General features: G+C 41.4%; 1 protein-coding gene across 6 annotated transcripts in view; it reads right to left on the reverse strand.

Moving 5' to 3' along the window:
* Positions 1–1,841: 1,841 nt before the first annotated feature.
* P2RY8 (P2Y receptor family member 8) overlaps positions 1,842–25,362 on the reverse strand; it is a 36,768-nt gene continuing 13,247 nt past the window's right edge. The window contains exons 3-5 of one of the 6 annotated variants that reach the window (XR_007510227.1): positions 3,752–6,650; positions 2,813–2,889; positions 1,842–1,960 (exon numbers count right to left, since the gene is read on the reverse strand). Coding sequence is in view for 4 of the 6 variants with exons in the window: in XM_049834618.1 (XP_049690575.1) it covers positions 5,509–6,582 (1,074 nt within the window). In the remaining 2 variants the exon portion in view is untranslated. Of the gene's footprint in view, positions 1,961–2,111; positions 6,651–8,366; positions 8,477–9,812; positions 10,148–10,249; positions 10,376–25,362 lie in introns of those variants that run through there. The other 5 variants (XR_007510226.1, XM_049834618.1, XM_049834620.1 and 2 more) reach the window with 5 other exon arrangements.

A 25,362-nucleotide genomic window follows, 5' to 3' on the forward strand; every position in this document is an offset into this window, starting at 1 on the left:
AGGACAATGAGGTCTCCTGCTAGTCAGCTCCAATAGCAGCAGCCTTCAAGAGGGTAGGGTGTTGGAAAAAATGAGAAGAGAGGTGAGAAAAGGTGTTAGAAATGGAATTAATGATATGCTTTGAAGCAAAATGGGTTAACTGTTACCAGCAACCAGAGGGGTTTGTTGAAGGGCGATACACGAGTTCATCTTTACCTGAACGTGAGGGACTGCTTGATGAGGGGGGGTCAGCCAAGGTGACCTCCAGAGGTCTCTTCCAACCTCAACCACCCTGTGATTCTGTGACTTGGCAACAGGGCTACATAACAGAGGGCTTCCCCCCGAGGCCCCCTCAGCTCCCTCCCTGACTCTGGGGTAGCCTCTTCTGGGAGAGCAGCAGGCAAAGCTCCCCGCTGGATCCCCGCTGGCAGCACCCCAGCCGGCAGGGTGGGATAGGGTGGGCTCCAGGGCAGCTCTGGCAGGCCTCGCGTGGGAGCATGAGACTGGCTCGAGCGGGGCAAGGGGCTGCCTAGCTTACGGTGTCCTGCCTCAAGCACTGGCATTTAAAGAAAAGGAAGAACAGGGCAATCACATAAAGTCACTTCCCCTTAATACGCCTCCAACCTTTGACAATTTTAATCTTAGGGGTTTTCCTGAGTCTGTTGTGCTTTGCCTATTTAGTAACCTACAATGGATTTCTTTTTCCAAGTGCTTTTCCAGTCTCTCTGTGGACCCATGTGCTATGTGCATCCATAACATCCTTGGCAAGGTGTTGCCCAATTATACTATGTGTTATGAGAAGAGATACTAACTTTTTCCTGGTTTTGAGCCTGGATCTCATTAGATTAATATGTTATTCCCCAGTTCTTGCCTGGGCAAAGGCAGTGAAACTCATCCCGATCAGCTTCTGCACTCCATTGAGGATTTTGTAGACCTCTTTCCTACCTACTTAACATTGTCTCTTTTCTAAGCTGAAGAGTCCTAAACTATTGCACTCTTAAGGTTTTAAATTCATACCGTAGATCATCCCACATGCCCTTCTCTTGACCTTTTCCTGCTCTTGTGTATCCTATCTGTGATGCAGAGACCAGAAGAGCACAAAGTAAACAAAGTGTGGGTGAACCATGGATTTCTACAATGCTGAGCTGATGCATGGAATTATGTATTATGATTCATAGTGCTTACTGCTGAGCAACATCATTTTGACACAAAGCTATGACTGGATTTCCCCATGTGCATGACTTCACACTTACCAATGCTGAATTTCACCCTCAGACATTCATGCTATCATGCACACCTTTGGGTATGTAGCATATACACTAGGCATCTCCTTAGAGGAACACCACTCTGGTGGGTATCAATGTAGACCTCATGTTATTATAAACACTTTGAACTGGAAAAAAACAGCAAAAAATGATCGAGTGACTTTAGGATGATCTCTGACCCTCTCATGTATCAGCATAGATGTAGCCAAACAGATGCTGAACCCAAAATGGAGCACAGTCAGTCTAGGGAACGTTCATCAAGGCACTACCAACGCTGACTGTCCCTGCCAGCCCCCCGGGACTCTCCCCACCCTGCCCAGGACCCCAGACCCCAAGTCAGGGGCCGTCAGCCCCTGCCCCAGCAACACTCCGTCTCCCCACAGCCCTGCCCTGCCCGGCCATGGCCCCCCCCGAGCCGGGCCTACATGCAGGCCCATGTCCCAGCCCGGCCTCGGCCTGTCCCGTCCCCGTCCCCATGGAGGTGCCCGATGCCCGGGGCTGGGGCCGCCCCGGTGCCCCCGGCTCCTGGGGGGGGGGTGGGGGTGGTGGTGTAGGACAGGCCCTGGCTGCCAGGCCCCTTCAGAAATGCATTAAAATTCAAATATATATCTATTTGGTGCATCTGTTCAGCAAGAAGGATTCCAAGTTAGCCAACGTCTCATTCAAGTATTGCTGCTTTTAAAATCTGTGTAAAGAAGGTATGCCAATGCCAGCTTCTGAGAGAGAGAGAGAGATATAAAAAGAAAAAAATGAACAGGTGCGTAAAAAAGAAAATCAATCTGCAAAATGCATGAGAAAAATAAGAGACTTAAAATGATACAGAAATCTAAAAAAACACAACAGCAATTGGAAATGGATTAATTTTATTTCATAACTTGGTTTCTCTGTCCTCTTCTAAGCTTGGAAGTTTCTCACACATGGCAGGTGCAAACAAAGGAAAGAATCTTAAATCATGTCCTTTTTATGTTTTAGGGGTTTTTTTATTATATATACAAAACAGTCCAAGCACATTCATAGATTAAATTGCTAAACAATAATTAAAAATAAACCCATGAAAAACACAAAACCCAAAACCAAACAGAAGCCTATACATTCATGTCTTCTCAGTAAAATTACATTAACCAGAGAGGCAATCAAGTAAGCATGTTGCTCAGGACCCATATTCCCAAAAGCAAAGGCAATATAGACATGAACTTCTCAATAACCTCTCAAATGGCAATCTGCATTTACATGTATGTATTTATATGTGTATATATATATATATGCATGTCAACTCACACCCACTGACCAAAGAAGGTAGAAGTCTTGCTACCTTATGGTGCCCAGAAGGACATGTTTCCAGTGTTAAAGAACAGTATGTTAGGCCACTTTTAAAAAGAATTCCTTCTCCTCCTCTCTAAAAAAACCCTCCAATACTTCACAGTATACACCATCAGACTCAAAAGATTGCTGTCATTGGGTTCATTTTTATATTCCTTTCTCGAGGAACAATCCCACTGACCCAAATTGGAATTCTGCCTAATCTGAGCTACCTAGAGGCTAGTTAGTAAAATGGCATGAAGAGGTACCTGAATGAGGCATCCTTCCTGTTCCTTTTTAGACAATATCAGAAGAGGGATGAAGGGCTATGAAGAGCTGTGTGAGTCTGGAGAGAAGAACATTTTCAGTCAGTTGTGAGCATCTTTTTTTCTCTTGCAAAAGGAACAATTCAGTATTTTTCAAAGTGTAGCAGTTGATGTCCAAAGTGCAGAGTTTCTGCCCTTTTGACTCTATTTGGTGTCAGTTACAGTTCAGGCACATTGCAGCACATTTCAGGAGGCACTAAGCACTTGAGGATCAGGCTCAAGATAAAACAGAGTTTAAAATCAGCATTAGAGCTAGGAGAAGTGATGGTTTTCATTGTAAAGATACTTCCATGTTAAAAAAAAAAGAGAGAGATTTCAGCATAACCTCCAGAAAAGTTTCTGCCACAGCAAAATGCTGAAAACAGTTTTGGTAATGAGAAAGATGGAATTCTGTGAAAGTAGATGGTGATGGGACTTGAACAGCAAGGTGAAACCATGTACTGCTAAAGTAATACGCAGGTTTGTAAAACATAAGTAAACTAACTAAATTTCTGCCTGATGTATGTGGAACAGCTTAGGAAGAGCCATCGTTCTTTCTTTGGAGGTCCTGGTGCAAGCAGGTGTTTTGGAGCTTGTGCTAGAGCTAACACAGGAGGTCAGAGCCCCAGACTCACACAAGAACATATTCAGTGGGTTCCTCTCTTTCAGCACATGTAAGGTGATTTAAAGTAGCCAGCCCATCTCACCGCTCATATGCACCCAGCACATGGGCTGGTAGTGCAAGGTAGCTTCCAGGCAAATTGATAGGAAGGTTTGGACAGGTTACGTATCACTAAGGTTACCGTTGTGGGCAGAAAATATGCAGATCAGTTAAAACTAACACTGTGAAATGCCACAAAACACTTGAGAAGGCTTTTGAAAGGTAATACTAGGTCTACTCACATTTATCCTGCTCCAATACTTCAGCAGAAGATAGGACATACAAATATCTCACAGCTGATTTTGTGGTTATCCAGCCTCTATCGTGAAGAAATTTGTGGTGATTAGTGGTGGAAAATTGTGTTTTAATCATGTCATACACAAAGAAAAAAGGCAGATTTTAAGGGCCTTGGGTGTTGTCTTAGGCAGAGGAGGTCAGAAATCAGTATAGGTCTGCTTTGAGCATGTGGTGTCTGAACCAGCTATCCACGATGTTGAAGACAGCCTCCTGCTCAGCAGTGGATGGCATCGCAGCGCAGCAGAAGGGTACCATATAGCTTTGTCTCACTTGTGAGGGGAAACTTGTCTGGCTCTGTCAGGTGGTTTTTGTCTCTTCACTGTCAATGAGGGTGAAAGGTAGATAAAAAGCTGTAAATACTACAGGAAGAACTTTGCCTTTGTCTGTCCCTGGTGCATATTCTGTAGCAGTTGTCTTTCCAAGCACAGAGGCAGTTGTTGAGATGTGGGAAGAATTAAAACATGGCAGAGTATATGCAAAGAAGTTAGAGAAGGATATTTCAGAGAGGAGTCCCAAACACAGGACTGCATAATCAACCTGCCAAAAACTGTTTCCAGGGTATTTAGTACATCTCCCATTCTCAAGCCTTGCTTTCAGTTTTTCTTCTTTCTGTTTGTCCTCTTGAAAGTACTTTTCTGACATCTGGCCATAGGGACAGGTTTTCAGCTGGTTTCTGCTGGCACAGACTCACTGCAGTCTGTGGTTGAATTCTCATATATCCAGCTGAAAATCTGGTTAAACATCCACACCATCACCATAAGGAAGATAAACTCATTGTCTGTGCACTATACAAACCTAAATTCTCTGCTGAGGGGGATGGTGCTTCTGCGTGTAGCCTATAGTGAATTGGTGAAAATGACTTGCTGATACCAATCATGTATGAGCAGCAGCATTATTACTGTAGTAGGTCAATGAGAGAAAATCTGTTTTCTTAAACCAACTGCTCCCCACCATCCTGAGAAATTAATAACGTCAAGAAATGAAAATATAATCCACTCAGCAGCTGAAATAGTCTCAAACATTGTTAGTTCTAGCTTTCCTTTCATTGTATGAAATAATTTTGATATATAAAATTGAAATAGTGAGTCAACCTAACCTTTTCAAAGGTTAGTGTGGTTGGGTTCTGATAAACAGTTGGGTGAGTGTTGTGGTGAATTCACAGTGGCTATGCATTATACATTAATGGTAAAATGACAAGCTATTTTTACTCATTCTTTTATAGAAATACAACAGGAGAGAAAGCAATACATTAAAAAAAAAAGTCAACAAACAAAAACCACAGCACATTGCTTAGAAAAATACCCCCCCCTACCCCAAATCCAACTTCAGTGTATGCTCTAATTCATATACAGTAATATTCACATTCACAGACAATCACAAGCCTTTGGTTAAACACTGAGATCATACAAGCTGAAAGAAATTTTTGTTCTAAACTTATCCCATGGTTTCATAAAGTAGGACTAATTCCAGGCCAACTCATAATTATCAATATTGGGTTTGCTTCAGTGCCTTCTTGAATAAACTCAGTTCCTTTAACACTTCCATTTCTGGCCAGAAAATACTGAAATAGGAGATGCAATATAAGTATGGCTTGAGTTCTGTCACTGGAGCAAGGGATTTCAGGGTTAGCCATTCAAAAAGAAATGTTTTCTTTGTCTACTGGTGGATCTCACAGGTGCCTTTCTTCTGGGGATGGCTAAGGCTAAAAAACACTTTCCTGCCTTTGCAAATAGACCTTTACTCCCTCTAACCCATCCATAGGTCCGCTTGACATTGACCTGGCTGACATGGTCCTGCCAGAGAATAAGCTTTCCCTTCTGTTTTCCAAACTGTCACTGACAATTACCTTAGGGCGAAAGACTTGCATGAATTTCTGGTAAAATTCTTTGGATGCAAAATAATAAATGAAGGGATCTATGCAGTTGTTGAGGCAACTGAGGCACAAGGTGAGCTTGTAGGCAGGGTACAAACTCCTGTCATAAAATAGGCGGATGATCATATGCACAAGTAGGATAAAGTTATTGGGGGCGAAGCAAGTGATGAATACCAGAAGGACTATCATCGCCAGGTATATGGATCTAGTCTTCTGCTTGTTACCATATCTGTTTGATGTCTGAATAAGCTTCCGAATGGTGCCTATATAGCATCCAACTGTTACAACAAAAGGGATCAGGAAAAGCACGACAAATAACGTGAGGAGAAAGGCTACCCAGGCTGCGAAGTTGGGCAGCATATCCCATTTGAGGACATCAAAGCAGGTTATAATCCCCAATTCTTTCACTTCGTAGGTCAGATCTGTGCTTTCTAGTGGGTAGAAGGCTAGTAGCAAGAAAAACCACATACCTAGGCAGGCAGCCAGGGCATATCTTTTTCTTCTCCACTTGATCAACTTCATGGGATATACCACACCCATGTACCGCTCGATGCTGATACAGGTCATGGTCAGTATGGAAGAATACATGTTGGAGTAGAACATCACGGTCACGAGGCTGCAAAGAGTCTTGCCAAAGCTCCAGTGATTGTTTTGGATGTGATAAGAAATCTGGAAGGGAAAGCAGCTGGCCAGCATGAGATCTGTGATGCTTAGGTTGATCATGAAGATAACAGAAGGTGTTTTGGGTTTGATGTGCCAGCAGAGCACCCAAAGGGAGAACAAGTTGCCAGGGATACTGATCATAGCCACGAGTGTATATACAACTGGGAGGGTGATGGAGATAGCTTTATTCTGGAGCATTGCCAGCGTTTCAACGTCCAGGTGGGATCCGTTTTTAACCATTATTCACAAGGGGGTTGTTGATCCCTATAAGCCAGCTGAATCATATCATGAACACTTGGCTTAAAAACCTAGAGGACAAATGTCAAGAGAGAAAAGCAATATGTCAAAACAGAAATTAAGAACATACTTCTTCTATTAATCAAACTAAGAAAAACCCCTATATAGTTTGACAGATTATTTCTGAATGAACTGAATGCATTAAAATTATCTTCGCCTTCTGAATCACGGTAATGTTTTACCAGTCTTACTTCTTCCTAGCTTTGAACAACTACTTTTTACCTGCTGAATGGCTTTCTGATGCTTTTTGCAGTCTATACATTATCACACCTCTTATGTTATTGTAACATAAAGAAAATCACATATCACAAATTAAAATTAAATTGATGTCTGCATGAGAACACCATGCCATAGGATCTCCATGAGCTAAATCCATCCTATCTACTCTAGATGTCATAACTTTGCTTCTTATAATACATAAGATTTTCTGACTTTTTTTTTCCCCCACCTAAACAGTGATCCATTCCAAGTAAGTGCTGGATTTTTTTTATTATTTTTTTTTAATTGGGGAAAGGAGAACATGCAACCAGTTATTCTTGGTATATTCATGATAAACAGAATATAAGGAAAGCACCATGTATAATTGAGAACCAGGGACAGATTGCAGTTGCTTGGACTGGCTAACAAGCTGAAGGGACCAGGCAAAAGTAATAAGCCCTCTTCTAACAAAAAGAAAAGCTATTGAGTTTCAATTTCTTCAAGACGTAAGTTATTAAAAAATGTTCCGTTTGCAGCTGTCTTATTGCCATCACCTGTAATTCTGCAAAATTGGTTTCAGTTTTGCAGTCTGCAAAGCAAAACCATGCTTTCACTGTCTGACCTATATAGATCTTTCTTGGCAGACACAATAGCTTATCGTTTAGCTTATTTATTTTAAACAGTGTAGCAGCATTTAGCAGCTGCAAGCAAGAACTCACACCTCAATGTGCTACATGCACGTGTGCTTACTTTCATGAAGCTCCAAGTACAGGAATGCAGTTTCACGAAAGTACGGGGTCAAAAAAGTGAAGAAATGGCAATGAATGACCAGAAAGGCAGAGGATGGAGCAACAGTAAATTCGTGATGAGTGGCCATAGGGGCCTGAAAAGGGCCAGCCAAGCCAGCCGGTGACTGTGGGCACATCTGTGCTGTTTAATGGAAGGGGGGCAGAGGGTGGGCTCAGGCACACGCTTCTACTTGTGGACTCTGATCACCTGCACTGTTTAATCCAAGCATCTCTTTGCAAGACACACCTGCTCTAGGAGGTGAGATTAAAAAAATGTAGGTGCCAGTCAGTTGGTGTCACTTAACCTCAGGTCTAGTTAAGTAAGACCTTTAAGTGTGTGGCCATAGCTCATGAGCGGTGTAACAGGTCAGTCCCTCAGAGAGGGACCAGTCCTCGGTGCTGTCTAACTCTAGCTGGAAGTAACCATTCTGACAAAAACTGTGATTTCTGACAGAGGGTCTTACTGAATAAATTTCTGGATCTTTCACAAAATAACTGTTGACGGTTCCTGAGACCTGGCAAAGGTGAAGTCTCTTCTGAAGGCTGTAGTGCCATAGAGAGATACTCAACTTTAAAAATAAACTGAGAGCAGATCCAGAAAAAGCACAGCTACAGCAGCAAGAAGCTCAGAGGGGGCTTATTTCTGTTGTTTCTTGATCTGATCAATTTGACATAGTGCTTCAAACGTCAGCTAAAAATATTCAGAAGTAGTGAGAGTCAGTATCAAACAAGTGATGTTACCTAATGTTGCCAGTCTTCTAGGAGCTTCTAGCTGAGCAGTGGGAAGCCCAGAAAAAGGCACAAGAAAATAGGAATTGCAAAGAAGTCAGATATGTGTTCCTAATATATCATGCACATATCACAAAGCAAACATATTCCAAGTAATGAGCACATCACATGATCACAACTGCAAAAACCTCTTTGAGCCAAATCCATTGGAGATTAAACTCTGTTCTTGCCAGTAGAGCTATATTAAGAATGAAACTAACTCTTCAGTTTTCAGGGAACTTGAAAAAGCACTTACTGACACAAAGTTCTTGGAAAAAAACCTTAATGCTATCTCTTTCAACTCTTCTGTCTATGATCTACCATAGTGAATACCTATTCATGAACTCTATTGCCTCAAAAATCCTTCTCAAGTGGCACCCCTTTGAGCCTAACAACACTAAACTTCCCAAAACAAACAGAAATTTTTTATCTATATCAAAGTATCTACAGAGCTCTAATTATAAGCCTTGGCAATTGAAAGGCATTTGGTCTCACAGGCTAAGCGATCTCACCTCTAGCTACTATTCCTATAGAAATTATATGTACTTGGGCGGTAGTAGTTTCCATTAAATCTGTCACACTGGTCATAAAGCTATTGAATACCTCTGACATTTGGTTTTTTTGTTAGGGCTAATCACAAACGTATTTTCCTCTAAACTTGCTTTTTCTGAGAGCACAACCTGATAGGAAGGAGATAAAAAAATGCATGCAGAGATGCTGCAATACGCAAAACAGTGTCAGGATTTGTGGCCTGACTACAGGCAAATTTTATGCACTTGTGGAACACCACCGTCAGTAAAACACAGGTGTCTCCCAAATTTAGGCATCTCTTGAATAGGGGTTGAAAGGCACCAGACTTTGTGGTTAGGTGCCTACAAGAGCTCTCCAAAAAAGGTAGGTCCCCTTGGCGTGGTTTTTGGTAAGGAAGGTGTCCATCACAAGGAGCAAAAGAACGATGCAGGGGAAGTGGGGACATGCAAAGCACACAAGAATGTTGCTGCAAGTCATTCTCGAGGGCAAACAGCCTCCTGGGGAAATGTGCAGTACAGAAAATCCTCCTTCCAACTTTGCCTTCCCTTTTGCCAAATCCTTCTGGGGCTCTAATCCTGAATTCCTTGTTCAGGAAAGCCTGGGCTAGCAGAAATACCTGCTCTGAGTCACCCTTACTTGTGATGCTTTGCTTTTTCAATGCTGCTGGAACCACAATGTAGTTTCTCAACATACTTTACCTCTCCCGTTATTGCATCTATTTGGGTTTAGTTAACGCTGTATTTATATTTTCATCTTATTCAGGGTAACTTTATGTCTTTCCCCCACTGCAACCACAGTCTCTATCTGTCTCTTGTGGTTTAACTTGAAAATGTCATAAATCAAGTGAGAAAGTAATCTTTATGAGGATTAGAATTAGTTTCCCCTTACATTTTATGAGTTTCTTCTTTTCAATTTCAGGTTTCCAACACAATTCAGATCAGTGGGGCTTGCATAGATTCTCTGCAAGAGAAACTTTGCTGCAGGAAAATTTTAAAACATTGACCCTCATCTAAGTTTTCATATGCATAATCTTATGCATAATCTGTAAAAATATAGTTCTGTTACATAAATATCCCTGTTAGAAAGGCATGGGTTTGTTTTTATTTGGGGGGAGAGCTATATTTAAACTACGACAGAAAAATGAACATACGGGTCAACTGAAACAAAAACTCAGTAAGGATTCTTCAAGTGAGAATATCCAGTCTTACTGCCATTTATATCAGTCCTCAAGCTTCTGACACAGAAAGAGAAATGTTAAGCTTTTCTGCTTGCCTCATTTCCGAAACATTTAGTGGATGAATATATTGGGTACTAAGAGCACTTACAGCCTCTGGAATAATGCTTGCTATTTCCAGGTAGGATTTTTTTGCTTCTCTTCGTACTCACTGGCTCATGGCATTCTGCACAGAAAACTCAGCTGGAAATTCAATAATGCCAGGTTTTCATCCGAGCTGTAACCATAAGCAAAGGTGACAGCTGCTTAGTGCCTTTTTGACAGGAATGGTGATGCCTTTCCCTTCAACTGACAAAAGATGACAAATAAAACATTAAAGGGTATACTGAAAATCAAACAGTAAAAAATCAGAAGAGGACAATGTTATTTCTTTGCCATGGAAAAGTAACAATAGAGATGTGTCTTCTTTCTTTTTAGGGGTCTACTAAATAAAGCTGATGTGTTTCCTCTCTTACATCTATTCTCTTCCTGTTGTCGATGTCAAGTGCACCTGTGAAAAAGACTGAAAAGCCTGTAAGCCAAATCAAAACCAGAATTACCATTTCATAAAAAGTTTTGTGATTTGTTTTGTGATTTCAGATGGAAAAAAATGAATCTCAAAACTTATCATGCGGCACAAAGCCATTCAAAACCTATTCTACTTCATAATACTTTGTTCACTGCCTGTCAAAGCACTGTTGTGTAGAATAAAAAGGACTTACTTCATAAATTCTTTAGTATTGTTACACTTTTGGAAAGACACCCTTCCAGCTGAAGAATGTAGAATGGCATATTTGAGATTACAGGAAAAACAAACTAATGCAATTTCAACTCAGTTGCAAACAGATTCAGAATGAAGCAAAATGAATTTATTCTAAGCACTTAGAGAAAACGTATTAATGGTTTTTAATCAATGCAAATGTGGCTGAAGAATGCATTTTGTTTTTTTTTCTCAAAAGACTGCATTTTTTGAAAATAGTTTTTCATTTTTATTTTTTACTTTCTCAGTTTAATACTGCTACAAAGCAGTAACAACAGTGAGAGGGTTAGGATAGTTTGTGTCTACCTAAATATAGCTAAAACTGGTGAAAACTTAGTGTGCAGTATGTCTGCTGGGCATTCAAGCCCTCCTGGACTGTCTGAATTGCTAGTGATATGAAAGAATATTAGACAAGCGCAGAAAACTGACAATTTCTATTGTAGACTGAGTATGAGGAGAAGAAGGAGCCAGGAAGGCAAGGAGCCAGAAGCCAGTCATCTTGAGTTGTGGGAAAAGTGACAAACACTTTGGTATTTAAATAGAGTAAGGGGTTTTAATATGAGGAACAAGACAAAAAAGTACCCTTTTGTAACACACCTCAGTTATTGTTGCTAAAGCATCGTTGATGCGATTCAGAGAAACACTTCTGCAAATGTTCAAGTTCACCAAACTGAGGAATGTAAATGAGTACATCTCTGATTGTGTGTTCCTTAAAATGAATACGGGCTTTACCAAAAGAGGCTGCAGGTTTCGTCTAGATGGTTCTTTCTCACCCTAGCAATAGATTTTCATGCAAATTTTAGCTTGTAGGGTTACATCTCTGCATCTCTAAAAGCCAAGGGTTTGGTTCACTCAGTCAAGATCTGAACTTAAGTCTTCTAAGAAACTTCTTTGTATTACAGGGCCTTCCCTGTTCTTTTTGCTAATGTCTTTTTGTGTGTCTATGTGTTGTTTTGTTCTGAGCAGCATTATTGCAAAGATCAGAAACTGTTGCTGAGCCTGTAGTTATGTTATCACGAAGGCATTATTTCACACTAGGGTTTAGCTTACCTTCTTTTAAGAATAAATACATTTGGGAAATGAGACTTCTACCCTCTGTGCACTTGTGTGTACAAGTATTTCTGAGCAAATAAACCAAATCTGAAAACATCTAACTAGCTGCAATATTCGCAACCTTCTATGTCATTTAGCTTTAGAAAAATAAAACTGTTCTGTATTTCTTATTTTTCACCATAGATTATTCAGATAAGGGACATAAAAAAACCGTATGTATGCCTTCACTGCAAAAGACAGCATATTTTTTACAGTGACAGAGTTACATTATAATCACCATATTAATCAAAAACTCTTGTGGAGACAAACTTCAGTCTTTATCTTAGTACACCTAGTCAAAGAAAACCCTATCGTGTTTATAACTCTGACCTCAAATAGTTAGGGCAAGGTCAAACAAGAGTGTCTTCTCTCCACAAGGGTTTCACATTGAGAGGTAAAAAAAACCCTCAATTTCTCTCGGTAAGAAACTGTAGAAGCATTGCCAGCTTTAGTGTAGTGGAGTGGTACATGCCTGTTGAGCTTGTTAGCTTTATCAATCTCGAAGAAAGCAGCTTTGTTCAAAAGTGAAGAAAAATAATCCTATCGTTTCTGCCTATTAAAGTAGGCAGTTTCCAAGATTCAACCAAAGCAGTCTTACTAAGTGTGAAATCTCAATATACAGGTGAGAGGCAAAGAAACATCACAAGCAAATACTGCACTGATTCTTCAGAATTAGCTAAGTAGTAAAATTAACTGTACATAGCTACCTTTATATTTCCTGTGTCTGTCCTGGACTATGCAGTTTTGCTGATAGTTGTATTTTAGTTCACTTGAACCTTCACCTTTGCTAACGATAAATTAGCAAAGATTCTGTGCTGGTGTTAGCAATGTCCACCCTAATTTAGATAAGGTTTGCATAAACACAGCCACTGTCATCCATGTCAACAACCCTGTTCAGAGTGAAACTAATCAATATGGTCTTTAAATGTTCATTCCTGCAATAGTCAGGATTATGAAAATAGTAAGGTTGTGGGCCAGTATTGACAAAAACCTCTGAGCATCTGAAGCATGATTCTATGACTTTAAGTGCTAGTTACACTACAAAATGAAGCAGTTTGCAGTTTTCTATATTGGTGTGCAAGATAGTCAGCTTTTGAAAATTCTGTGAGCAAGACCTTGTTGGGTCAATTGAAACCCAACTTGTGTAACTCCACTGATAGATTTTCTAGGCTGGTTTAAATTTCAGTCAGAGTAAGCATCCTAAAGATTTAAAGAGGTTCCAGTTTATGGGCTAATAGCTAGAATATTATATATATGTTGGTCTTTCCTACATGCTCAGACTTTGTAAGCTTAATTTTTTCAAGCCTGCTATTTTTAAAAGGATTAGCAAAGCTAAAGCAACTGCTTTTAAGAATTTACCATAACATCTCAGGAATTCATTCTACAGGACTTACACTCCTCTGCAGTCACTGCCCATGTCCATGCTCTTATTTCCCAATAGGACAAGGTAACATGCCTCTTGGTGAAATAATGCAAACACATATATATATACACACACATGTATAAACATATGTATATATATATTCTATTTGAAATCTGTACTTTCTATCTTTTCATCTCTCTTTTCTGTGAAACTCTTTTTGAATGTTTCCCCTCTTCTTCAGTCCACAAAAGAATTGAGGTAGGGCTGCAGGCGTGTTTTTGAAGATTATCTTTAGAGATAAAAAAAAGAAAAAAAGAGTTCACACATTGCTGTTTCTTGAACTTGCACTAACGATATGACAGTCAGTAGCTGTTGATCAATTTAATGTATGATGGAGTCCATAAACAGGACAGTCAACCAAGTTTTGCGGGTGTAGCTGAAAGGATAATTTGGCATGGTATTTGGGAAACGTTATGAGCAAAGAATGTAGGGTAATTCTAACATTCATGTAAAGTAGTGGGGCCAGAAATTGCAAACAGTATTGTCGGGGTGAATCAAAGAACTTGGCTGAGCACATCGGCTGTCTTCAGATAGGCCTTCTTCCACTACTTCCACTAGTTGGTTCCAGTATGTACAAAACCTCTTACTACCTCCTAGATAAATAGACATGTCCCAAAAATCCCATGCTGGGACCATAGCAACATGTGACTTGTAAATACAAGCTGAATTATTGTTCCTCTTGTTAAGTAAGATCTATATGAATACGCAACTTTTTTTCCAGAGCAGTAGCATTAAGTAGCAGGATTTCGGTATAGCTGGCACCTTTCTTGCCTGGTCTTTACTACAGTCATGGATTTAGCATTCATAGAAAACTAAGTGTCTATTTCAGGCTGAGCTGGAAAGTGTGGATGCCACTGACTGTACTGGGCAGATCTCCAGCCACCATAACAGGCTCATATGTGGTCTCTTCCATTGTAAAGGCAGGTGTTTGAAGCTGAATCCAGCCGATTTTAAACATCCCGTTGATTCAGATCCTGGTTTCCTGGAGGCCCGTACTTGCCTAGATTCTGTAAAAATCTGAACTAGTCCACTAAAACACAATTGTCCCCTTTCACACTTGGACCGCTCATCTGCCACTTTAAAATGACAAGGCCAGCTTCCGTGTGAAAATGAATTGTCATGGAGTAGGACCAAATGCATGATTTCACCTGTACCCAACTTCTTCCACCTGTGTGTCAAAACCTACGTGATCGTAAAACTGTTGGTGTAGCAAAGATGCTGCAGCTGGAACTCAGAATAAAGATTATTTTGTCTTCTGTTGGTCCTTCTGCTGTACTTGCCCAGCACATCTCTTTTAGCCTGGATTGACAGCCCACCTACAGGACCAAGCGCTCTGCTCTCTCCCCAGATGCCTTCTGCAATGGACTGGCAGTGAACTCCCGGCAAACTGGGCTTTCTCCTGGCTCACACATCAGTTAGAAGTGATTTTCACATCAGCACTAGTGAAAACAGTCTTGGCTGAAATATACATGAGACCAGGGGCTCTGTAGGAGCTAAATTGACATGCACTTGACAGCTCTCATGCATATTTGGTTTTCTGCTCCTGAAAGGGCAAGAAGAGCTAGATGTACAAAAAGAATGAGCCTGGCTCCCTGTCAAACTGTGCCTCTTACTGGAAGGCTTTGATACAAAAGATGGGCTGCTGGAAGCTCTTTTGTATGGCTGGAACTGATATTGTGTCCACTCATTCCCCTGGACCCCTGTCAATACCCACTGAAAAGAGGGGACCAGGTGTATTTCAGCAGGAGCGGTGTGCCCGGGCTGAGGAAGGGCCAGCAGGCCGTGATGTGGGCCAGCCAAGGCAGCGGCAAACGCGGGAGGTCTGCGGTTGTCTCCTTGCTCCCTAGCACGTTGGACGATGCTTCTTCCCAGCCTTGCCTGAAGGGAGGAGCGGTTGGGGCTCACCTCGGGTGATATCCGTCGGAAATCTTGCGCCGTCACAACTCTTTCCTTTGCACAGTTTCCCTTACTGCTTATTGTCACGGCTCGGAGTGCGAACACTGAATCATATCTGTGCTACTGAGCTATGTATCGCTGTATTTTTCCTGAGTGATGTTCAGTTGCCCATGTATATCGTCCTACAAGTGGCTGTGATTCTCTGCTAGAGAAAGTCTCTTCATTTTTTCAACGTTGCCATCAACAGTCAATAGTATTCAAGCTACAATCAAGGGGTACCCTGGCCGATTCTGCCTTTTAATGATGGTCATATCATGATCGGGGCACGTGTCACTAGGACAGCCACGTATCACCTGCATCTATCTTGAGAGGAGCGACTTAGGGCACATGCAGTGCCTCTGTGGAGCCCAGATGGCATGACCAGGATTGACATATCTCAGGACCAGTCCTGAGTTAGGTCTGGTATTCATGCAACTCCCAGTGAGGTCTGAGGCAGCTCTGTGCGCACAGCACCTCAGAGCAATTTGCTCGGCAGGAGAAGCCAGCTCACCCTGTCCGAGCTCATGCAAACTCACTTCATTCACACGCTGAAAGAACTGAAAGTTGGCTTCTCTGCAAAAGCTCATGGCTTATGTTGAGCATCGATAACTGCAGCTGCGCTGCCTGTGGCTGGCACAGGGCACAGTGTAAATCACATGTGCCTGAACAGTGCTGAGCAGATGTACCCAAAGGCACAGTGCACAGGTAACAGGAACCTCAGAAATAGCCAACTACGGGAGCAGATACACTCTGTGACCTAGTTTTAAAAGCAATGTTATGTATGCACACAAAGGAAAAAGAAAAAGCCAACATAATTATTATTTTTTTCCCCGTGACTTACCACTTAACACTTTTTCCTGATTTATCTTCAGTTTGGCAATTTGATACCAGTTAGAGGCGTGACTGGTAACATACAAGAAGTGGAGATTATAAAATGGGAAAAAAAGAAAAATATTTCTTACAAAAGCTTCACGTCTTGTTCAGTTTCTTTGTGACTACTTAAGCTATCACACTAATACAAAGAGATACAACAGGAATAGCAACCTGAAACCACATCTGCTATAGTTTCATTCTTCTGAAAGTCCTCGAGTGCAGGTGAGACAGCAGGTCAAAGTTCAGCTCTTCAGCTGAACCAAACTTCAAGTGCCCTCGTATTCAGGCTTTGGTCTTCCTCTCAAGTCCTCACTGCACTTAGGTAATTTAAATCCATAAATAAGACAAAAATTGGATTCTGTCCTTGTCTAACATACTCTTTCTGCATTGGGAAGTATAGAAGTGCCCTAATTATAGTCAAGATATATGCTGATATATCATTATATGAATGTTACCTATGAAATAATCACAGGCAGAAGTCAAACGTGTTCTGCAGCTGGTTTTGTTGGGGGAGCTAGTCTCTGCTTTTATTAACAGACAATATATTGCAACAGCTTGTTATTGGCTTTACTTGAGTTCCTCTCCATTGCTAGCAAAATGCCCTGAGGTATCTGGATCATCGCTGCTCTGCAAATCATTACTGGAATCTTGCCATCTTGAGAAAAAATTATGAAAGTGAAGATGCTGTGCTTTGAAGGGTGTTATTTATTGACCTGTGCACTAAAAATTAGTGTCTTAACTATAATTTTTATGACCTTGGCATTTAGCTCCAACTTAATAGAGTTAATTCTGGGTATTCCATTTGTAAACAGTTTGTATCTCACAATCTCTTCTACTACATGTATATGTGGTCTGCTATTTTTAAGTGTATGAGCAAGAAAACACATTCTTGCAATGTAAGCAAAGGTATGAATCCCTATCTGATAAGCCACTCTATGTATTTGATCTTACTCAAACAGACAAATGAGATTGCTTACACCTCTGGGATAAAGTTTTGCAAAACAGCTCCAGGTTACCATGTGAGAAAGTGTATTCATTACTATACCATAGGATGTACCACACTACAACCAATATACTACACCTTACGCCCTACTTTTTCTCTCTGCCATGAGTTGTCTGCTTGCCCACATGCTTAAAGTAAATAAACACAGCCAAGATATTTTAAATAGTGACCACACGCAAGCAGCACAGACTGGTATGAGGTCAGAGCAGCCTTAGCGTGATTCTGGTACAGGCAGCTCCTCAGGACAGGGTACACCAGCAAAGTAAAGGAGAGGTGGGAAGCCGTCATGAGGGCAGGTAAGCATTCTTATTTATCCAACTTATAAAATGAATATTATGCTTGAGGTGTTGTTATGATAATGTACTGATATAATATGAAATTAAACATCATTTGTATGATATATGTGTGCTATAAATATTTTTTTCACTGGTAACACAAACTGAAATACCTATAAACCCCATAATCAACACCCCAAGTGCTAGAATTTATCTCTTTTTTATCGGATGATGTTTTAGCCTGTGTTACTGATTCATCATCTATGTGTATGTACATATATATGTACATGATATCATATATCTTATGATATTATAGTGTATGAACATACTTAATAATATATTATTTTATTTTCTTGTTTCATAGTATAGCTACAATTGATAACATTCCTCTGGTGTTAAACTTTTTTTCATGACTACAAGTGGAATTTCATCAGTTTGGATATTAAGTGTTAGTAGGAAAAACCTTTAAATGAAAGGAAGGCAATCCTGCAGTAGAGGAGCTCCAATTCCTAATGTAAAAGTGCTCAGGCTAAATTTAAAGTTTGAGTTTCACTAGGCCCAAAACACTGTAGAGAAAAATGTGGGGTCCAGAGCTCAGCCAGTCTTAAAGAGAATTTCCTTTTAAGGTAAGACCTAAAATTCAACCACCTGGAAAATACACTAAGTCTGTGAAATGCAGTGACATGGACAAATACACAAAACTGCATTAGTTTTTTTAAAAATCTGCTTAGACTGGAGAACAATTCCATGTATTTTAAATGCAAGCCTTAGGTGATTCCAAACATAGCTATATACGTAAGGTCTTGTGTGACTCCATCTTCAGTGAGGTGGCACACACTGTGGCAGCTAATTAATTGCCCTTAATTAATCATCTCCTGGCCGTGGATCAAACTGTTGGTGTTTAGCTGAGGTCTAGCTGAGGCTGGGGTCTAACTTCAAGCAAAATATCTGGCTTTGTCAGAGCAAGAAGGGGGGTCCTGGGGTGGCATGAGCTCTCAACGTGAGTCTACAGGACAGAGAAGAACTTGACTGTGGTGAGAGTTCAGGTGTGGGAAAAGAAAACACAATATTCTTACCCTCTAGCACTTGAAAATGACAAAACAAACACTCGTCCCCTCACCTGAATATTTTAAAAGGAGAAGGAAATTAAACTCCTCCTGTTCAGCTAAAACCTAATAACACAATAAACTGAATAAAACAATACAGCAGAAAAGAAATACGCTGAAGAAACTTGCAAGCACACCGTAAAGGAGCAGCCCCTGCCTTTCTGAGGAGAACAGACATTTACTGACAGAGGAACGGCAAGTCAGAGAAGAAGCTCCTACGGATGGGAGGACCTTCAGTGGCACAGATTAAAATATCACCTGATAGAGAGAAATTCTAGATATTGGGGAGTTGATTATGGGCTTTATAGATATTTTAGTTTGTACGAAAACTGCCCATTGGCGATGAAGACTGTGAAACTCATGAGATACATAAACTCTAAAGGTAGTTTTGAAGACTGGTACAATTATGCTCCAATAAGGTAGTAATAACAATAGAGCAGTAGGAGACAGTTCTTTGGAGGCAAAATTTGGGTTGTTAGGAGCCCTAGAGAGCTCTAAGTGATGTGCTCTGAAATATTACTGCTTTCCTGCAGCTTCAGTGTGTAACTTGAAAATAGATGCATAGGAAAATGATATAAATGTACTAAGAATAAAGGAAGTGTTTGGTGCAGATGGCACCTATTCAGGAAAATATGGTTTGACCTAAACCAAAACAGGGCAAGGCTTCTGTTACTAAAAGTTAAGGTCATAGTTTTTAAACTAAAGACTAGAGAAAGCCAACTGGCACAGAAAAGCATATAGTTCAGGATGACACACACTTAGGGGTGGGAATGTTACTAAATCCTCTGTATTCTTAGAATAAAGGACAGGAAAAGCTATTAATGAAGTCCAGGAAGGAACTGGACAAACAGTTTCTATGTGTGAAGCGTATGAAGCAGATCACGTAAAACGTCAGCCAGAAAAATCGCAGATACTTCTGTCTCTACAGATATACAAAAAGCATAAAAATGCTGAGGATGATTGCCCTGGTTTTCAGCTGGGAATCTGACCTAATTTAGGCATCTGAGAAGTCTGATGAAAGAAAATAACTGTTGGAAATTGTATGGCCAGGGTACACGCTGACACAGCCCTGCCAAAATAGGCCATGACACTGAAGGATCGGTACTATTGTATTACAGGAAGCTTTGTGTCACATCCAGTAAACAATTCAGCTGCATCAACAAGTGATACAGAATTTCCACGGGCTGAAGGCTGTAACTGCGGGACTGCATCATCAATCATATAACAAGGATGGTAAATGTGGCAGCGATGTGGGTCGGGCAACCCCAAGCACAAACAGAGGCTGGGCAGAGAATGGATTGAGAGCAGCCCTGAGGAGAAGGACTTGGGCGGGTTAGTTGATGAGAAACTCAACATGACCCGGCAATGTACATTTGCAGCCCAGAAAACCAATGGCATCCTGGGCTGCATTTAAAGAAGTGTGGGCAGCAGATCGCGGGAGGTGATTCTGCCCCTCTACTCCTCTGGTGAGACCCCACCTGCAGTACTGCGTTCAGCTCTGGGGTCCTCAGCACAAGAAAGACATGGACCTGCTCGAGCGGGTCCAGCGGAGGGCCATGAAGATGATCAGGGGGCTGGAACACCCCTCCTGTGGGGACACGCTGAGAGAGTTGAGGTTGTTTAGCCTGGAGAAGGGAAGGCTCTGGGGAGACCTTACAGTGACCTCGCAGTACTTAAAAGGGGCCTGCAGGAAAGCTGGGGAGGGACACTTTATCAGGGAAGGTAGTGGTAGGACAAGGGGTAACGGTTTTAAACTGAGAGGTGGTAGATTTAGATTAGATATTAGGAAGAAATTATTTACAGTGAGGGTGGTGAGACACTGGAGCAGGTTGCCCAGAGAACCTGTGGCTGCCCCATCCCTGGCAGTGTTCAAGGCCAGGTTGGATGGGGCTTGGAGCAACCTGGTCTGGTGGAAGGTGTTCCTGCCCATGGCAGGAAGGCTGGAACTAAGTGATCTTTATGGTCCCTTCCAACCCAAACCATTCTATGATTCTGATTCTATGATGTGCTTGGGATAGAAAAAACACCTGTGAGACCAATAAATACGGAAATAACAAAACCCTTCAAGTACCCCTAAACAAACTGACCAAATGCACTGAGGTGTGATGTGTGTGTGTTCAGGCACCAGAAGTGGGACTCCTCATGGAAACCACCTGTTCAAGATGCAGAGGAGAACTTCTTGCAAGACGAGTAGAAGCAGCTCTTGACTCAGGCCTCTGTCATCCTGAGCCTCTGCAGCGGCAGCAGCACCAGCACCATCCTGGGGTCTCCTGCTCCCCCATCAGGACATCCAAGAGCTTTGGCCTGTAGCCTATTGCAAATGAATTTCTACAACTTCAGCTGCTTAATTAAAAAAATAAAATTCTTTGTCTGTGTGTGAGGTTTGACCCTACTGCGTTTAGCAGATACACCTAAGGAGGCAGAGCTTCTCTGCTTTTTTTTCTGGATCCTTAGAGTGCTCGGCTGGAAGATACACACCAGGTTGTCCCAGCCATTGCTTTGGGCCATTGACACAAGCAGCGCTGGATAATGGCAAAGCCCAGCAGAGAGGGGAGCCTACAGGTGATCCTGGCCCTTTGCTACACAGGTACAGAATTGGAGAAATACCAAAGGAAATCCTAATATCACTGAAGAATCCCTTTTCTTCTCAAAAACACCTTCTCTTGTCCCCAGAAGAGCAGCTGCTCTGACTGAAGGTAGAGAGGGCCCCTAGTTGATACTCCGAGCGTTGCTTGGTACTAATAAACCACAAAATGGGCCGTTCTCTGCAGTGGAGGTCGGCTGGCCAGGGACAGCCTCTGCCCGCGCTATCAGGCTTCTCCAGCAGGTCGATGGCATGCAGCCTGCCTACTCACAACAGTCCTGGCTGCTGAACCGTGCTTGGGAACTGGTGGGAAGTCAGCTAACACAAAGCAAATCTGCACCAGGGAGCCTTCTTGTGAGCTACTGGTGCAGAGAAGCACGTTCCAGCGACCAGAAACTTTCTGTGGAGCTGATTTCTCTATTAGCATCGATATAACATGAAAATACAACTTGCTGGCCCCAAAGAAATGCATAATACATGGAAATACCTGATGAGAAATGAGGCTTGGTAGAAAACGGCAAGCTTGAAACCTGGGCTCTCGTGAGGCCTTCCCTATCGAAAGGTTTTGGTTCCCTTTTTCACTCTCTTGTAGTGCCATAGATCTTGAAGGAGAATTGCAGGCACCTGATGCTTTGGCAGTGGCTGAAATGTGATCACAGCCCCCGCAGCAGCCACCTTCTCTTCTGAAACCCCAAGGATGCCCTCAGCTTCCTGGGAGTAGAGATGGGATGGTTCTTTTAAAAACACAACCCACCCCCCTGCCCACTGTGAAGGAAGATCAGCACCAACTACTTTCTCGCTTCTCTTTCTCAGAATAGTAGAGGTAATTTAATTTTTTTGCTTCTACTTAGTTCCCAGATTTGTTTCGGGACTCATGGCTCATGCTTGCCCATGGCAAGTGCAGGGGCTCGGGACCATCTCAGGGTTTTCCCACAGACCTGCCAAGCCTATGCTCTCCCCAGCCCTGCTGAAATCACCCGGGGCCGGGGTAGGGTTTCTGCACCTACGTGCGGTGGCCAGCCTGCCCCGCCGGGCGGTGGAGAGGGCCGGTGGGGTGCGCGAGATGGGAGTCACCCACCGCCGCCTGTGATAGTCACTTCGCATTACAGCCCACGGAGGGGTTAAAGTGGTTCATCAAGCAAATGATGGAAAGAGCCCGTGATTTGAAACTCATTCGGGGAACTGAAGGAAACAGGTCCAAGTCCATCTCGGCAAGTCTTTTGTAAAAACATAAAGGCAATGTAAATTCCAGGAGAACAGCTTTAGTATCCTCTCTTTTTCTGTGTGTGTTTCTCTGTCTCTTGCTCTGCTGCATTGTCATACACATATACAGAGAGGGAGAGAGGAAGAAAGGGAAAGAAGAGTTTTAAGCTTTAAAATGAATCTGTTTTCTTGAGGATTGGGGTCTAGTAAAGGTTGTGCATAAAAGAGCCTGGAAAAGCAAAATAAATTCTCACAATGCCTTCTAGCACCAGCCAGCCAGCCAGCCACGCAGGTGAGCAAAGCCATAGTGCTCTAACATCTCAGATACCAAAGATAAGAGCGCAGTGATAAAAAGACATTTCATCACACGATGTGTGGAAAGTTTTGTAGAAGCTAGGGCTAGCTGCTCAGTGCAGGTTCCTCTTTCAATTCGTTGAGACTTTTTAAAAAAAATTACACACACACACACACACAAAAACAAATTTCAAACACGGTTTCCTCAGTTCAAACGTCCCACTGCTCCCACACCATTTCTATAGTTGTTACCTCTAAGACGAACTGTAAACTACACATAAAAGTTACTTGTGTTTGCACTGCATAGACTGATAGTTTTTAGAGCATTCTGTTACATCATGTTATAAACTACCCTACACAAAAAAATGAGGCTTATTATTTAGTTTTGTTTACCTGTTTCTTTCATATAAAAGAAATTTGTCCTTTTTTTACCAAGACTAGTAGAAAGAAAAGACACCTAGCAATTCATCAGCTAAAACCTATCCTTTCTTTTTAAAGGTTATACAATCACAACAGGAAATATTTTGAAATGGTCACACTAATCACAAGACAAACTACTTTTTAGTCTGAGCATTTTTTTATACTACTTTCCTATTTTTAGGTCACATCACATGCCAACTCCTTGCCATTGCCATTTTTATTTTCGTTACAGATGAGATAATAACTTTTGCAGTCTTCAATAATAATAGGATCATACTTCATTCTTGCTTTGTTCTTACCTGCAATACTCAAATTCGTAATCTGACAGAAGCAAAGAGGCAGAACTAGCTAGTTTACATTTAATTAAATGTCTGGCTTTTGTTTGCCTCGTAGTTATTGCCCTTTTTTTGTTCTTTCTTTAAGCATCTGCAGCAAAACAATATTTGGGAAAGATGCTAATTTTGGCCTAAGTCTTCAAAAGGAATTAGGTATCCAAATATTTTTGAGGAATCAGTCCTTAGCAGTAGCATTCCTGACTGGTTTCCATGCTCCTTCCTGCAAAAGCAAAAGCAAAACCAAGCTTGTCTCCTGCTGCCAAAACAGTCAATGAAGTAGCAATGATACTTTGATCAGGAGACCAGTATGTCAGTGACCTCTCTTCAATGGCACGATAACCAAAACACTATGACTTTCTAGATTAGTGTAAGAATCCACCTTATTGAACATGCCTGTGTAAAAGGATGGCTCTGGCACTCCAAGAGCACTTCCAAAGTGCTGGGGTGAAGTGGGCTGAGGGCAACATCCACAACAAGCTTCCTCATTATCACTCCTGCAGACAGCCATGTCAGTAAGGAGATGAAACTGTTATGGACTTCTCTGTACCTTTTTGTAAAAAAGCCTCCTTGCAATAACCAAAGGTAGATGATTAAGAAGCAGAACCCTTCTGAGAGTTGACAAGACTATAGGTGTGTCCTTGGGTATGATAATCAGATTGTCTTCAATTCCAGTGCGCTCTCTTTCACTTGCTCGATGTCTTTTAAAAAGTCACATTCCTACTCTGATTTAATTTGGATTTTTTTTTTTTATGATACTAATATATTTGCACTGCTCAGTTACGCCACTGATGATGTTTTATGAAATATTAGCGTCTTGCTTTGTAAATGCTCCAAGAGTTATAAGGAGAAGAAGCGGCTTTTGAAATTGATAGCATAACACCCGCTTTTATTGAACTGAAGAAGCAATCTGTAAAAAACATATTTGCATGCTTGCTCCAAGATGAAAATTGTTGCTGTAATACTCTACCCATGTACTTAGAAGATTTTCCATTATTTTCTAGAATGCCCCTAGAAGTCAGATGTATCCAGTTTTATGAAAGTATTTATCCAATTAATTAACATTCATTTACTGGAATCAGTGGACTTGTTCTCATGGTTTATAACTACATTTTTCCCAGACAAGGCATCAAGATCTCTTATGCTATAATTTTTGCAAACCTTTCAGTGACTTGTAATGCAGTAAGCTTGATGAAATAATTTAAAAGTTATGACAGAAAGCTCTTGAATGAGTGGGGTTTTGTGTCATCTTTTTGAATGTCCAGTTCAAGCCATATTCAAGGGACTGCATTTGTCAAAACTTTGTTCAGATATTTTTCTTTTTAAATTGAGCACTTCCTTGTATCTTAAATTTTGATACCCAAATAATGAGACTTCCCAAATCAATTATCAAAATAAAAGATTCTTTCTTTACAGGTATGTCCTGGTTTCAGCTGGGATAGAGTTAATTGTCTTCCTAGTAGCTGGCACAGTGCTGTGTTTTTGAGTTCAGTATGAGAAGAATGTTGATAATACACTGATGTTTTCAGCTGTTGCTAAGTAATATTTAGTCTAAAGTCAAAGATTTTTCAGCTTCTCCTGCCCAGCCAGCAAGAAGGCTGGAGAGGCACAAGAAGTTGGGAGGGGACACAGCCAGGGCAGCTGACCCAAACTAGCCAAAGAGGTATTCCATACCTTGTGACATCCCATCTAGTATATAAATCGGGAGGAGTGGGGGTGGGGGAATCGCTGCTCGGGGACTAACTGGACATCAGTTGGCGAGTGGTGAGCAATTGCATTTGTGCATCACTGGCATATTCCAACCCTTTTATTATTGCTGTTGTCATTTTATTAGTGTTATCATTATCATTATTAGTTTCTTCTTTTGCGTTCTCTTAAACTGTTCTTATCTCAACCCACGAGTTTCACTTTTTTCCTTCCGATTC

The sequence above is a fragment of the Accipiter gentilis genome, chromosome 31, assembly GCF_929443795.1.
Source record: "Accipiter gentilis chromosome 31, bAccGen1.1, whole genome shotgun sequence".
Lineage (NCBI taxonomy): Eukaryota > Metazoa > Chordata > Aves > Accipitriformes > Accipitridae > Astur > Astur gentilis.